This window comes from Rousettus aegyptiacus, unplaced genomic scaffold, assembly GCF_014176215.1.
Source record: "Rousettus aegyptiacus isolate mRouAeg1 unplaced genomic scaffold, mRouAeg1.p scaffold_m13_p_10, whole genome shotgun sequence".
NCBI lineage: Eukaryota > Metazoa > Chordata > Mammalia > Chiroptera > Pteropodidae > Rousettus > Rousettus aegyptiacus.
This window is the reverse complement of record NW_023416285.1, coordinates 90,991,618-91,007,176: the sequence shown is the minus strand read 5'-3', so window position 1 is coordinate 91,007,176 and position 15,559 is coordinate 90,991,618. Positions and strand designations below refer to the sequence as shown.

Here is a 15,559-nt window from a genome sequence, read left to right as displayed (position 1 = left end):
AACCTCGCCGCCACTTCCTGGAAGCTGCTGCCGCCTCACCATTGGCTGGCCGGGCGTAGCCACGTCCAATCAGAGGAGCCCTGAGGCGGGGCCGGGAGCATCCTGTCAGTTTCCACCACCTGCTGTGTGCTTGTTACAGGTCCCGACTCCGCTGCACCGGAGTGAGGCTTTCAGCCTGGGACAGGGGCAGCGGGGTGGGATCAAGAGCGTAGCAAGAAACGTGTGGCTTCTGCCAGAAACCTTGATACGGCGGTTCCATTCTGGTGAAGAGTTGCCCGTGTCTACGTAGGAAGGGGAAACTGAACACCTGTAGCAGGTGGCTCCACCTGAGGATGCGAAGGGAGATGCAGAGCTTCACTTGACAGCAGACTGTGTTCCTCTTGCTATTTGTCCACTAAGAGCCTTAAAGTGGCACTCAATTTCCCTTCTTCTCTTTTTCAAGTTCTATCTTATGGGATAACCATCAGGATGGTATGAGAAAAGACTGTATCTGACTCATGGTAGTTTCAATAACTGTTAGTTCCCGCATCCATTTATAACTGCAAACTGAGTAATACATAACCCCTGATGATCACAACTCTGATGCATGTTCTTAGGGCAGATAAGATCCCAAGGATAAATTAGCTGCTAGCCTCCCCACAACCCGTCCTTTTGAGCTATATTTTTTGTACGTTAAAAGAAAAACAAGCGATAGAGTAATGGAAGAAAGGTCTGGAATTTTTAACCCATTTACCATTTAGAAAAAAAGTACAGCTGGCTGCGAGCATTAATTTAATTTTACATAAACATACTCTTTGAGGCTGAAGCAAATGTGATGGTTTTCAATGTAAAAATAAAATGTAAAAACTGTTCTATTTAAACAGAACTTGTCTCTAATTGTAATGTAACAGAAATGTATACCAAAATCAGATTCATCAAATGAATTTTTGGCTAACAACTGTCTGAGAACGATGTTAATGTCACATGTAGAAGTGCTACTTTTTCTAGGATTTGACATTTTCAGCAATCGAGAATTACTATATTTTTTAAATAAAAATACCACTACTAAAACCAGAACACTATAAATGGAATGGGGTTATTTGTTTCAAAAGGCTGTTGATAACCTACGGCCATGTCACCCTGAACATGCCAGATCCTGTCTGATCTTGGAAATTAAGCAGGGTCGCACCTGGTTAGTACTTGGATGATAGACCACCTATGAATATCAGGTGCTGTAGGTGTTAAAAAAAAAAAAGGCTAGTTTATATAATAGAGCGATGTGAAAATCCTAATAAAAGCAAGATATGTTGTGGCAAACTTTGGGGGTAAGGTTAGGACTATAATCCGTGAGTTATCCTGGGGTAAAAGCTGCAGCCGCAAGCACCACCAGCAAGTATTTTCAGGGTAAATGGGACATGGGTTAAAGCATCATAGCAACTTTATGAAAAGGTTTGCTAAAGTATTAAGATTCATCAAAATGTCACAACAATATTTATTGTATTTCTTTCTAGCAAGTCTCTTTAGACATCGCAATATTAACAATTACAAAGAGCTCACTTTCAAGATCCTGCTTTGTGCTGTAGCATGGTGGCAATCCTTACAGTGGTTCTGTAGCTAACTAAAATGTGCCTTCAAGTAGTTTTCAATCTATTTGGAGACAATGGATTTGCAGAACATGCTAAGTGAATACTTTCACAGAGACTCAAAGTGATATAGAATAAATCCAGGAACAAGTTCTAACCAGGGAAATCTGGAATCAGAATGCCACCCTCAGAGTACGTAAGCAAGTTTCCTGCAGCCATGGTACTCAGAGTTCTATTCATATACAGGTTCTCAGGAAAATTTTTTAATGGAAGCAGAAGAGACTCTAGTGTGTCTACCTCTGGCAGAATTGGGAGCTCCTGTCAAGGCAGGTCAAGATAATGTGCATATTCTTATTCGTTTGTCTACTGATTTATCCTTCCTTCTTTCCACAATGGATACAGCACTAAAGAGTAAAGAGAAATTGTGAGAGACTTGGGATAAAAGAAAAATAGGAAATAGTGAAGGTGGGTGAGCGGAGCCCACAGACATGCACACACGCACTCTCAGAAGATGTGATCCATAAATTTGGCTCTTCCAGAGGAAGACACAGTCACTTACAAGCCTTTGGCATCCTCGAGATACAAATAAGAAGTCCAATGTTCTGTGTACTAAGAAAACCGTGGTCAGCATTGGCTGCTACTCTCTTTCCTCATTCCCCAGGTGGGAATCTCTCCTTTAGCAATTCCAAAACTCTCTGAACTTCAAAGTCCCTGATTTATTATTCTATCCCAACAGAACTGAGGAAGAGAGACTACAGACTGGGTGGCTTAAACAACAGAAACCTTTTCTCACGGTTCTGGAGCCTGGAAGTCAGGGATTAAGATGTCAGCAAATTTGGTTTCTCTCTCTTTGGCTTCAGATAGCCAGCTTCTTGCTTTATCCTCACATGGCCTTTTCTCGGTGTGCTCACAGCCCTGGTACCTCTTCCTCTTAAAAAGACATCAGTTCTATTGGATTAGGGCCCTGCCCTCAGGATATTATTTAACCTTAATTACTTCTGTAAAGGCCCTATAGCCAAACACAGTCACACTGGGGGGTGAGAGCATCAGCATATGAATTATAGGGGAACATCATTCAGCCCAGAACAGGGTCTGTGTCCAAATTTCCCCTTACTATGAGGACACTACTAAGAATTAAGGGACCACCCACTCCAGTATGACCTCATCTTAATTAATTACGTCTTCAACAACCCTACTTCCAAATAAGGTCATATTCTGAGTGAGGTACTGAGAATGAGGACTTTAACATATGAATTGGGGGAAGGGGGCACGATTTAACTCATCACACAAAAAAATGTAAAATAACATATGCGATATGTATTTTTAAGTTTTTAAAATAAAAACATGGTACTATGTTAACCACAGGGTTAACAATTTTAAAATTCGAAATGTACTAATTTATAAGATTAAACTGCAGACGGCTTATCTCCAGTTTTGTTACTTTTATTTCTACACTAATTTTGGTTTTAGAAGATATTGAGAGGACGTTCAGCTTAGAGCTAGCAGAGAATAAATGGATTCATTCAAGTTAACATTCCAAAATAGACAGCTCATGGGCCAAGAGTCTAGCCACTGGGTTTTGGAGGTCCTGGTTAGAGTCTCATCTGGGCCACTACAGTTTGTGTGATCTCAGTTAAATTAAACTCTCCATAACTCAGTTTTCTCATCTGTAAAATAAAGGTAACAATAAAGTCTCCTCAGAGGACAGATTGGTATTTGCAAGAGGTGGGGGGTGGAGGATGGAAGAAATGGGTGAAGGGGGTCAAAAGGTATAAATTTCCAGTTATAGATAAGTAAGTTCTGGGGATGTGATATGCAGCCTGGGGTCTATGGTTGACAATATGGTACTGCATATTTGAGAGATGATAAGAGGGTGGGTCTAAAAAGTTTTTATCACAAAAAAACAAAATTGTAACTATATGGGGTAATGAATATTAATAAACTTATTGTTGTAATCATTTTGCCGTGTATAAATATATTGGATTCATTATGTTGTATGCCTTAAACTCCTACAGTATCATGTAATTATAGCTCAATAAAAGTGGGGGAGGGGTAAGGAATGAGTTACTGATACAATGACATGGATAAATCTGAAAATAACAATGCTGAGTGAAAGAAGCCAGCCAAGGAAGAGTACATGTTGTGTTATTCCATTTATATAATATTATACAAAATGTGAGATGATCCGAAGTGACAGAAAGCAAATCAACAGTTTCCCGGGGGCACCAGGAAACAAGTTCGTTAACCTGATTGTGGTGATGGTTTCACAGGCGTACGCATATGTCAAAACTTACCAAATCATATGCTGTTAAACATGTTCCATTTATTGCATTGCAATTATAGATCGACAGGTTTGTAAAAAAAATGTCTAGAAGGTGTGTGGGAGAATGGGGACAAAGTAAACAAGGTTGACAAGGATACCCCTTTCCCATAGGAGTTGATTCAGAAGACATAGGTGGCTAACCACATAATAGAAGGTGGTTTTAAAAAATCACAATGTATGCTTATTTTCCATTAATTACATAAATTTCTCCACTTCCATTACCTCTTGTCACCATCTATCCTCACCCCTCTGACTGCTAAAAAAAAAAACATTATTGTTCAAAGGAAGGAAGGAAGGAAGGAAGGAAGGAAGGAAGGAAGGAAGGAAGGAAGGAAAACAAGCTACCTAAAGCCCTGGAAAATGGTAAATGTTTAATAAATATTAGCTATTACTATTTACTGGGCATCTACTAAGTGCTAGGCACTGTACTTGAACCTAGAAGTAATAAAGAAATCAGCCATGGCATACCTAGAACTCACGATCTGCTATAAAGAGAAACGCATGGGGAACAGAGGTTTACAGTCCTCTAATGGAAGCAAACTCAGGGTGTAGTATGGAGACCAAGGAGAGATCTCAGTTCTGCAAGGAGAAAGGGACCATCAGAAAAACTGAGCAGAGAAGGTGAATCTGAGTTTGGCTTCCAGGCCCAAGAACAAGGGAAGTCTCAGGAATGAGCTTTTCTTCAGTCTGGACACTGCAAATAGTTCCTTTTAACCACAGTGTTGGGCTCGAAAGGGGTAAAGTAAGAGGGACTTCACAGAGAAAGTCTACGGCTAAATCAACTGAGAAGGGACCAGTCCGTGAGGGCGTGGACACCAAGCCAAAGAGTTTGAACTTTGACCTTAGCAGCAGTAGGAAGCCTGAGTGGTTTGAAAGAAGGGAGTGAATGACAAGTAGAAAGGTGTTTCTCAAAGTGTGGACCCTGGAAGAGCATCACCAACAGTATTTGGGAACCTGTTAGAAATAAAAATTCTCTGCCCTAGCCCAGACCTACTAAATCAGCAAATGTGGGTGTGGGGGCAGCAATCTTTATTAATACACCCTCCAGGAGGTTCTGACAGATCCTAAAGTTTGAGAAGAAGCACTGGGTTTGAGTTTGGAAAGACATCCAGGCAGCCTGGGACAGCGAGTCTGAGTAGAAAGTTGCTGTAATACTTCTGGAAGTACGATGGTGTGGATTCATTTACTCACTCAACAAATAGTCCCTGACCATCTACTATGTGCCAGATACTGATCTAGATACTAAAGATACAGCAGTGAGCAAAGCAGAGAAAAATCATGTGGTAATGAGTGCGTAATCCAGTAGAAATAATACTATTTACCATTTATACAGTGCCAGATGCTTTCCTAAACAGTTTGTATTTACTATTTCATCTTCACAGCTCCTTCAGAGAGGTACAGTTTTTGTCTTCGTTTTATAGTTAAGGAAACTGATTAAGTAGTTTGCACAAGGTCACATTGCTAGTATTAGGAGCCGGCATCAAATCCAAGGTCACGTGACAGACAACATGCTCCTAGTAACTATACTATAGCGCTTCCACAGTGTCACAGTGGCACTTGTGGGGATGGCGGTGGTGGAATATATTATTCGAGATACATTGTTTTATCACCTACTGTCCTAGTAGATTAGTTAACAAGACCTCTGTCTTTATAGAATTACCTTCTAGCAGAAGGTAAACAATAATATTAGGAAATAAGTGATTTAGATGGTATATTAGAAGGTAATAAATGCTACGAAAAACACATTAAAACATAGTAAGGGGGATAGAGACTATGATAGAGGAGCGAGACAGAGGGATGGAGATGAGCAAGTTGAGATATTAACAAAGACTTGAATACGAGGAAGTTAGACAAAGGGATAACTGGGGGAGGACCATGCTAGGCAGAGCGGGGGGCTACAAATAAGGGGGCAATGTGGGAGCCAGGCAGGAACAGCCGGGAGGCCAGTGCGGCTGGAGCTGAGCGAACCACAGCTGCAGAGCAAGGAAGGAGGGTTTACGAGCTCATGTGTAAGGCTATTTTTAACCCTGTAAGGTGGGCAGCCATTGCGGGATTGTGAGCAGAGGAGTGCCTTGAGTTGACTATGCTTTAAAGGGATTCCACTGATTGTTCTGTTGAGAATAGACTATGGGGGACAAAAGAGACTCACTGGGGGCTATCTAATAACCAGAGGGGATGAAATGAAGGCAGCTTAGACTTAGGTGGTAAAGTCAACAGGTTAGGCTGATGGGTAGATATGGAGGTAAGCGGAAGAGGAGATTCTGGGACCACCTGCTAAAAGAAGACTGTGGAAGAAGCAGGTAAGGGGGTGAGGGTGTTTAGAGGGGTTGCTTTGGATAACCAAGTTGAGTATACAAGTCTAGAGTTCAGAGGGAGATCTAGAAATCAGAGAGAGATCCAGAAATATGGGAGTTTTAAGTATAAACACATCATTTAAAATATAATAATGAAGGTAATACTAAAAAATAATATTCAAGATGTGCTTTATTGCAGGTTTACTAGTTGTCGGGCACTATGCTCAACCCCAGGGAGACTGATTCATTTAATCCCAACGAAACGAGAAGGGAGGTGGGACAGATGGGAGCTATTTACTATCAGGGACAAGAATTGCCAGTGGTCTCTATTCCTTGACCCACTTTTTAAGGGAATTCTGTCTGGGCCTGAAGACGCAACAGATAACACTTTCACTCTCCACCTTTTCTTAGGGATGAGCCCCTTCAACGCTCCCGCCCACCCTGGGGTCGGCCTCTATTCCCTTGGGCATGCGCGCACAAGCCCGTTCTCAGGGGATCCTGAGCGCGGCGCTCCAGAGGAAGCCACACGTTGCTAGGAGACTCAAAGGTCTCGCAGGCCGTGACAGTTGGCCTCTCGCTGCCCAGCCCAGGGTCCCTAGCGGAGAACACGAGCACCTCCGCGCTCTCCCTAGGAGCTGCCGGGCGGGCCGCCCCAGCCTCTCCAGGTCGGCTGAGCTAGGGTAACCGCAGGGAGCTGGACCAGGGCTGGGTGGACTGTAGCTGAAGGGCTGGCCCTGCTCGCCCCTGCCCCTGCGCCCACCTGGGCCCCGCCCCGGAAGCCCAGGCCCCGCCCCTTCCGTCCCTGCTCTCCATCACCTGTTCAGAGATTTCATGCTACCTGCTTCTGGTTTGACGTTACCTTCCTCTCTTCCAGGGAAGGACTTTATTTTGTCCCCGTTGAGTTTCAGAGTCTGATTCTCCAGTATTTTCCCGGCCACCCCTTGTCCCCTTCGGCTTTAGGGGCTGCGATTCTGGGGCTTCTTTCAGAGATCGTTCCCTGGGGCCAGTCATTGGGCCCCCAGTTTTAGAATACCTTCTTTGACTCAGCCTTCTCTAGGCGAGGTTTACTTTACAGATACAACTGGTGGTTTCTGGCAGGGAAAAAAACAAAAAGTTTAAGGGACCGGAGAAGGGATGTTTACTTGTGCAGGCCAGAATGGAGGAATTTTGTCCTGCACAAATGCAGGTTAGCACCCTTGTACCATGGACCACAAAGGCCTATTTGGGGGAACCAATTTTGTTTTTTTCAACTGAACATGCAAAAACTTTGGAAAGGAAGTGTGAGGACTTTAGAGCCTGCCCAATGAGACCTTTACCCAGTTCAGGAAACTGAGGCCCAGGGATGTTAACTGACTTGACCAAGGTTACAGGCTAGTTAACGGGCTCCTCTGCTATATCCTGATGTGTCTAGGAACAGAAAAAATAAAATGGGAAAAGAAATGGAAGATTAGGGATACTAATGCTCTTAGGGTTTTAATGCCACTAAAAGTTAAAGCACTTTTTAGAGTAGAAATGATGAAAAGGGGTTTTGCAAAGAAGGGAGTTCGAGAGGGCTGGCTAGATCAAAAGGTTCTACTGTTAGATCAGATTAGAACCTTAGATTGTCCAGGATTGGATATTGGTGGTTTTATTATTTTTTTAAATAGCCATGTAAACCCTAACAAAATTTGATTTTTACAAACTAGAAAGTCAGGCTTTGCCATTTCTGTTTCTGCAGATACAGCTTAGTATTATAGAGATAGAATGTATTTTATATCAATTTTTTTTTTTTGCCATTGCTGTCAGTAAAACCACTGAATTTTAAAGTGCTGAATGTTACTAGGCAGAATTAGTATGAAGTTGACCTTTCCTAATTTTAGTTACATTCTGTGTTTTCGATAAGTAGTAATTTATAAAAGAAATTAAAAGAAAGAGGAATTTCACCACCACTATATAGTGATAGTAGCCACTAGGGTTGCTATTATAGTGAAATGTATTCATGTTCCCTTTAGCTTTTCGTGAAAAAGTTTTGAAATGCCTGATGTATCTATAAGAGGTGTAGTTCTACTGAGGAAAAAATGGCAATTTCCCTAGTAGTTCAACTGAATGTAGCATGTTTTCTGCATTTAGTAAATATAGCATTTCCCCCCACATCTAATCGGTTGCCAGATCCCGCCAGCTCTTCATGATATATCTTGCATTTCTTTTTTTCTATTTCTAGTCCCCCCACCCCATTTACTCTTGCCTGGACATGTCAATGATTTTATAATTGAACTCTTCATGTATACTCTCTGAGTTTGAGCTTCTGAAAAACAATAATGAGATTACATACCCATGCCAACTGCTTGCTTCTGAGGCATAAAAGATTTAGAGAGTGCCAATTGGATAAGGACAACGGATTATAAGCGTAGTTTAGGAAGATGTGCTCTCTTAGTTGTCCCTTAGTATAGTTCCTTAAATCCCTTTCCCCCGTTAGATGCCCTGCAAGTAGACCTGTGTGTTTGACATCATGCCGTTGGGCTGCGGCCCACTCTCTTCAGCCTTCTCTTTTATGTGTAGCTTTTTATAAGTCTCACAAGTTACAACATAAGATGAAACAGCTGTGCTTTAGATGCAGCAAATATATTTGCCTTACTTGTGGTACAGACTGAAAAGATGTTCATCCCTTTTAAAGGTAGCCCTTAGAAATTAATTGGGCATCTGCATATGAGTGTGTATGTGTATACACACACACACACACACACACACACAATCTTCATATCCAATCATAATTCTACACTTTGCTAAAAGATGGAAATTTATCACACGATTCTGACCAACACTCTTCATCCTTCAAGGAATAATTAAGAAATTCTACTGTCTAAAATGCAAGGTCCTACACGATTTGTTCCCAATATAGTATCCCAACAATCTGCTCAAACCCTTTTTGCGACAAGACAAGATATAAATAAAGGAACAAATAATTTACCTAGAACATGGTACACTCTCTTCTATTTCTGCAATCCATTTTTGTCATAATGCTCTCTTGCAATGCCTGCCCCGTTATTTATGCCTTTTCTTTAAGAACTAGATTCAAACTCACCTCCTTCTTCAAGCAACCACTGACTGCCTCAGCCCATCGTGGCTCCCCATGTGGTAAAAATCTGTATGTTAATTGTAACCTTTGTTTTTTACCTCCACTTCCTATCACTCCCCAAATTTTAAAGAATCCCTTGTCTCTGTGTCGGAATTACTTGGCCTTTGTAAGTTTTTATTATTAGTTTTTAACCCAGATGGCCAGACCTTTGAGAGTTAGTGGCATATTACTCATTCTCATACCTATGTCATCTCAATTCATAGAGGGTCAGCAGAGCAACTAGTCATCACGGTTCCATTCCCCTGCTTTCTATTATCCCAGAGCTTTGTCCTCAGAGATGTAGCCATGGTAGGTCTCAGGATTTCTGCATCAGTCCCACTGCTGCCACCAGTCTGCATAAGCACCATGTTGAAAAAGTTAATAATTGGCTTAGATTGATGAAAGGAGCCATACACGGATACCTTTCAGGAAAATCAAAAGATTTAACTATCTAAACAAACAAACAAGTCAGCTAGGTTAGAATACATGACAGAGAAATAGAAGCATTGTTAAATGATAGATGGATGTGTGAGCTTATAGCACCCTCAAATGAGATTTATCAGTGGACACACAGTTGCACATGCTACATTTGAATGAGCAAGGGTCACATCAGACCTTGCAAATTTCAGAGTTGCACAATGTACTGAGTGATTGCAAACATACAGTGCATTGCATGCTCAGTACTCTTAGATCTTAACTTTGTATCTATCATCCTCAACCTCACAGTTATCCGAGCTTGGGCCAAACACATTTCTAAATTGATTTCTGTGGAGCTATAACTAAAGTCTATTATTGGGGTGTCTTTGGGGACATGGAATTTGCCAGGCCTCCTGTAGCAATTTCTGTTTGTACCTTTTCCTGTGTCACCCAAGTTTTGTGACCTAAAACTGTCATTTATATTTTCATAAGATTTAGATGATTGCATAACATGTTTATATACATTTTGCATCTATAATGCCTAACTCGCCATATTGCACTTAAAAATCTCATTTCACCGAGCATTTGTCAAGCACTTACTGAGTTTCAGGGAGTATAATATATGCTGAAAATAAAAATAGCCTACGACTTTATCTGTGGCTCAGAAGAATTTTGATATTTTAGCAAGTTAGACAGGAGCAGCCACGGAGGCAGAGGAGCGCTTCTCCACAGAGAGAAGCTGCTGCTCCCTGCAGTCATCTGACCCTACCCTGCCTTTGAGATCTAACTGGAGTTTGAGCTGAGCTGAGGTCAAGCACGCCCCCAGTCGCTTCCGGTCAACGACGGAAACTGGTTGCCGCACTAGGCCTGACCAGTGTTGCCTAGAGCAAGGGTCCTCCACGGGCATTCTTCGTGCTGGATTTCCCCACCGGCCTCTGGAGCTCATACCCCCCAATTCTACTTCCTCCTCCTTTTCCATCCCCAGGTGTCAGGCGTGCGTCACAGTATAAAAGCTTTTCCTGCAGATTCCTGCTCCTTCTTTCCTTATGTTTCTTAAGCTTTATCCGCAATAAATTCTGGTACTCTACCTTGGCATCTGCTTTTCTGAGTACCTGAACTCATAGCACACAGCCACACAATAATTACAGTCTTCCCCACTTATCCGCAGTTTCATTGTCCATGGTTTCAGTTACCCATAGTCACCCATGGTTTGAAAATATTCAACTGGAAGGTTCAAGAATAAAGAAATCGTAAGTTTTAAATGTGCGCCGATCTGAGTAGCATGGTGAAATCGGGTGCCACATGCTCCATCACACCTAGTCCATGAATCATCCCTCTGTTCAGCCTCTCCACAGTCAATGGGCCCCGCCCCTGAGTCACCAGCCCTCTTGGTTATCAGATCTATTATGAGAGGAAAGAAACCACTGCTCCCAGCGAGAATAGAAGAGGGTGAGAAGAGAAGCCTTACGTTTTCTTTTTAGGAAGGAATAAAAGATGTCATTTTGAACATAATCAAATGGAATGGTAGTGGGATATTTTGCCAACCTGCCGAGCAGTTAAAAATGGGTGTGATTTCAGAAATGTGTCAACTATTGCCTGGAACAACTATTGCCAGAATTAGTTTCCAGCCTTTAGGACTGCACTCCATAACTCTGAATGCAATTTTATTTGATGAATAAATCAATAATTCTCTATGTACCTTTCAGGGTTTATTTTCTTTCCAAAATAGAATGTGACTCCTTCTCGATCTTGGAACTGAATGTTTAAAGTTTAATATATTTAATAGGATTCTCAACTCTCTCTTTTTAAATGCTACTTTTGTTTATTCTTAAAGGGACTTTCGAATTGTCACTATTATGTCATCTATTAATTTTGTTTTAATATCTTGCAGAATTAATTGGAAGCAAGACGTCTGTAACCATGGCTAGTTCTGACGTGAAACCAAAATCAATAAGTCGTGCCAAGAAATGGTCAGAAGAGATAGAAAATCTGTACAGATTTCAACAAGCAGGATATCGGGATGAAATTGAATATAAACAAGTGAAACAAGTTTCTATGGTAAGATTTATGTCCTATAAACCTGAACCCAAAATGAGTTCGTTAGATGATGTAAAGTATCAAAATAAGACAAAGAGCCAGAGAATAGCTAACAGGGAATTCTACTCCATCTCTCTCATTTTATTGATGAGGAGACCAAGGCCAGAAGAGTGATTTTCAGGCGGAATGAGGAAAAAGGTGGTCCCTCAGCATGGAGATATTGAGAATTTTCCAGCTTTTATTGAACTGTGCTCTGCTACATGAATCTTTTCTGGTAGACCATAAAAGCAGAGTCTTTTTCCCTCACTTAGGCAATTCTGTTATCAGATACTCAGTTTGTTGCATAACTATTATATCTTTAGAGTTTCTCTTTTATTTTGACCATAGTTATAAAAGGGTTAAATTCTGTTTATTATGGAGATCATAAGTGACAAAAAAACATTAGAGAACAATTCCTGACTTTGGTTGTGCATTCCAGTTAAGAGATTAGAGACATGATTTTGCTTTACAAAGAAAACATTAAAATCTAGACACGGCATCAGTTTAGAATGTGATTTTTTTCAAAAAAACATCTATTCTACTAGAAACTGGAAGATTGGGTTTTTAAGAATATTTTAGAATATGACATAGTATTCATAAATGTTTTAATGTTTAGATTTGGGGTTACAACAAATTATTACCTTGATTTTTTATTTTTATTTGTTGTTTTAGAATTCACCATTTTTCCAGAGACTAATTTATCTCTGGATTTTTCGGATCTCTATATTCTCTTCTTCATTCAACTCTTTGATCTCTACTTAATATTTCCTTTAAAAAGACAAGAAACGGAATGGTGATATTGCAGAGTTAAAATGTAATAGACTCTTTAACAGACATTAGTAGGGTTGGTGAGGAATGAAGTTAAAAACACTGATCCAATGAAGAGTTGATGACTGATTCTCATCTACAGTCCTCCTTCAGTATCCTGGGGGATTGGTTCCATGACTCACCCCCGCTCACAGATACCAAAATCTGCAGATGCTCAAGGCCCTTATATAAAATAGTGTATTATTTCCATATGACCTATATTTGCATATAGGCTAAAGTAGGGTATGCCTACACATCGCTTCATTCACGTGGATTCAGCATAATGCTCAGCACGTGGCAAGTTCAAGTTTTGCTTTTTGGAACTAAACTGGATTTTTAAAAATATTTTTGATCTGCAATTGATTGGATCTGCAGCTGACAGACCTGTGGATACAGAGGGCCGACTGTAGTCATCTTCTGACACCTGCTAACATTTTCTTGACCCCGTTAGCAAAAGGTACCCTTCACTAGTGTGTCATCTATGGCTTTTAAATGGAGAAAACACAGCACGAGCATTTGCGGAGGGCCTTGAAGGACGGGCAGGGTGGTAACTGAAGGCTTGCCTTGAGTGGTATGTCTCAGTGGGCAGTGGCCTGAAGGGTGTGAGTGAAATTCTTTGTTCTGACCTGGGGTACTCCGCCCTTATGGGCAATATCAGTGCTGACTTAGCTCCCTGACTGTGGACAGCTAGACTTGAAGACCATACCGCTCGGGGCCACCGGAGTCTCAGGAGTGGAGGTCTCCTCGACTGAATGAGAGCGATCAAGTAAAAATCCAAGAAGAAAAAATTATGAAATAGCAAAGAGGTATAAAAAGAAAACTGTCTAGAGGTTGATGAGCGCAGAAGCAATATAGCTGCTCGAAGGCTCTTTATCCCATAGGAAGTGGTCATGTGTTTTCTGAAGCAGCAGCAGTTGGACGAACGTTTCCTCACTGCATGAGATGGTGCTGGAGACCCAAGCCAACGAAAGGGGACCTGCCACTGGCCCCGAGAGGAAGAGAGCTGTAATGGTGTCTTGAGAACACCTTCCTTTCTCTGCTGAGGGCAGTAGAAGCTACGAAAGGTGGGCTCGACATAAGTGATAGACAGCCTGACTTTTTCCCACACCGTAGATGTCGGAGAGCCTGCCAAGGTTTATCAGATATGCTGCCACCCATTTTTGCTGATTCCCAAATAACCGAGACGACAGAAGAGGATGAAAACGTACTGTTAGTCATATCGGACATGTACTCCTTTGTATTCACATCCCACTTGAAAGCTCTGGTTAAGTGGGAACCTCGAGATGGTGCTGAAGAACAGGAATTGTTTTTCCAGCGTGTGAGATCTGAATAACAGGATTTTGACCACGAGAGAGGAGTGCATCTCACGAAATCCAGAAGAAACATATCCGGCGACAGAAACGCACGGACCTGATTAAGTAGGCTTAACATGAATCTGAGAGGAAATGGGGGGAAATGTCCAAACGAGATCAGGCCAGACGATAAAGTAAGCAAACCGATGTGACGTGTGAGAAAGAATAGTGGGAGAGGTAAGAGAAGATTCCCGAGGATGATGTTCAGGACCTCAAGTGTCTACTAAACACTGAGTTTCAAAGTGAACTTGAAATATGGACATGAGGAAATACATATGGCCCTTTGGATGTATCGAGTTTACCTGTTTCCTTTAGTCACTGTCATGGCATCAACGGTCAGCTCTAGGTGTTTCCAGGATGGAGTCTGGCCTTAGCCCTAATCTCCTCCTGGGGAATTACTTTTAGAAGTTAGGAAGTAATTACATTTAAAATCGTTTGTAAAAATAGAATAAAGTTTAGATTGTTTTGGATGTTTTCTCTACCTACTGAGTAGAAGTTTAAATGTAGAAATTGGAATTTAGAGAGACGCACCAAATTAGTTGTTTTGCTGTAAAAGGATGAATTTGGACATGGGTAATACTAAGAGCTCAAATATTTAAAAATTTTATGCTTTAAATTTTTTTTGTTATACTTTTAGCTCTTTGATAGTAAAATATTGCATAAAATAAAGCCAGCGTGACAATGTTTGTCTTCTGGCTTTTGATGTGCAGGTAGATCGTTGGCCAGAGACTGGATATGTGAAGAAACTTCAGAGAAGAGACAATACTTTCTATTACTACAACAAACAGAGGGAGTGTGACGACAAGGAAGTCCACAAAGTGAAGATTTATGCTTACTAGGCCTTTGTTCTTTGTATTACTTGTCATTATATTTTAAGATTTCATTGTTTCATTCTTCATCATGTAAATGTTTGTCATTTTACAAAATAACTCAAAATGCAGACTTCAATTGAATGTTCTGAAACACAAAAGCCATAAACTTTGGTAATTATTAATCATCCTGTTCTGTTCTAAAATGTAACTTCGGAAGCATTAAAATTGTACCTTGGTCCTGGTCTTTTGACAATTGTGATAAAATAACCACCATGCACAGGAAAAAAACAGTCCATTGGGAACTATCCCCCTGGTTATGCGAGTTATGCACAGGTCACTGCTCCACCCCCTGCCCCGCCCCCTGGCCTTGACCACTGGCCAGGACCATCGCTTCCAACCCCCAGACCTGCATTTTGTGGCCTGAGGGCTTTCACGCGCCTCCCTCCAGAGTCTTTGGCCTCATGGACCGGAAATGCCAAGGGATGATGATGGCTCCTGGGAGCAGCCCTCACTCCATGGCTGATGGGGAAGAGGTGGCTAAACTATCCAGCGACCTGGCATCTCCCGTGGAATGCATCCCGGCTGTGTGCTCTACCCTGGCACCCAGTTTTCCCAGCAGGACTGAGTCAGTCACCTGCAGCTGTGTCTGACTTGGTAACATTGTCTGTTGGACCCCTGCTTTCCCCGCCCCTCCCCCCCACGCCTGCCTGGGGTTCCTTCTGACCTGAATCACCTCCTTACACTGAAGCCTTGTTCCTCAGGGAAGTCCTCTCAAGTCTCAGTGACACTGTCTCTGCCTTTCCCAACACTGCTTGGGATCAC

The 15,559-nt window shown here is 41.7% G+C and overlaps 1 protein-coding gene and 1 pseudogene across 1 annotated transcript; both read left to right on the top strand.

Annotated features, from left to right (window-relative positions):
- Window positions 1–1,101: 1,101 nt before the first annotated feature.
- On the top strand, window positions 1,102–1,220 carry LOC118609111 (annotated as a pseudogene).
- A 4,910-nt stretch (window positions 1,221–6,130) lies between these two features.
- MEIG1 (meiosis/spermiogenesis associated 1) lies at window positions 6,131–14,908 on the top strand. Its single transcript, XM_036227338.1, has 3 exons — window positions 6,131–6,185; window positions 11,582–11,748; window positions 14,636–14,908. Exons 2-3 carry the CDS (start codon window positions 11,611–11,613, stop codon window positions 14,762–14,764), a joined length of 267 nt encoding a protein of 88 aa, XP_036083231.1. The 5' UTR covers window positions 6,131–6,185; window positions 11,582–11,610; the 3' UTR covers window positions 14,765–14,908.
- The last annotated feature ends 651 nt before the right edge of the window (window positions 14,909–15,559 follow it).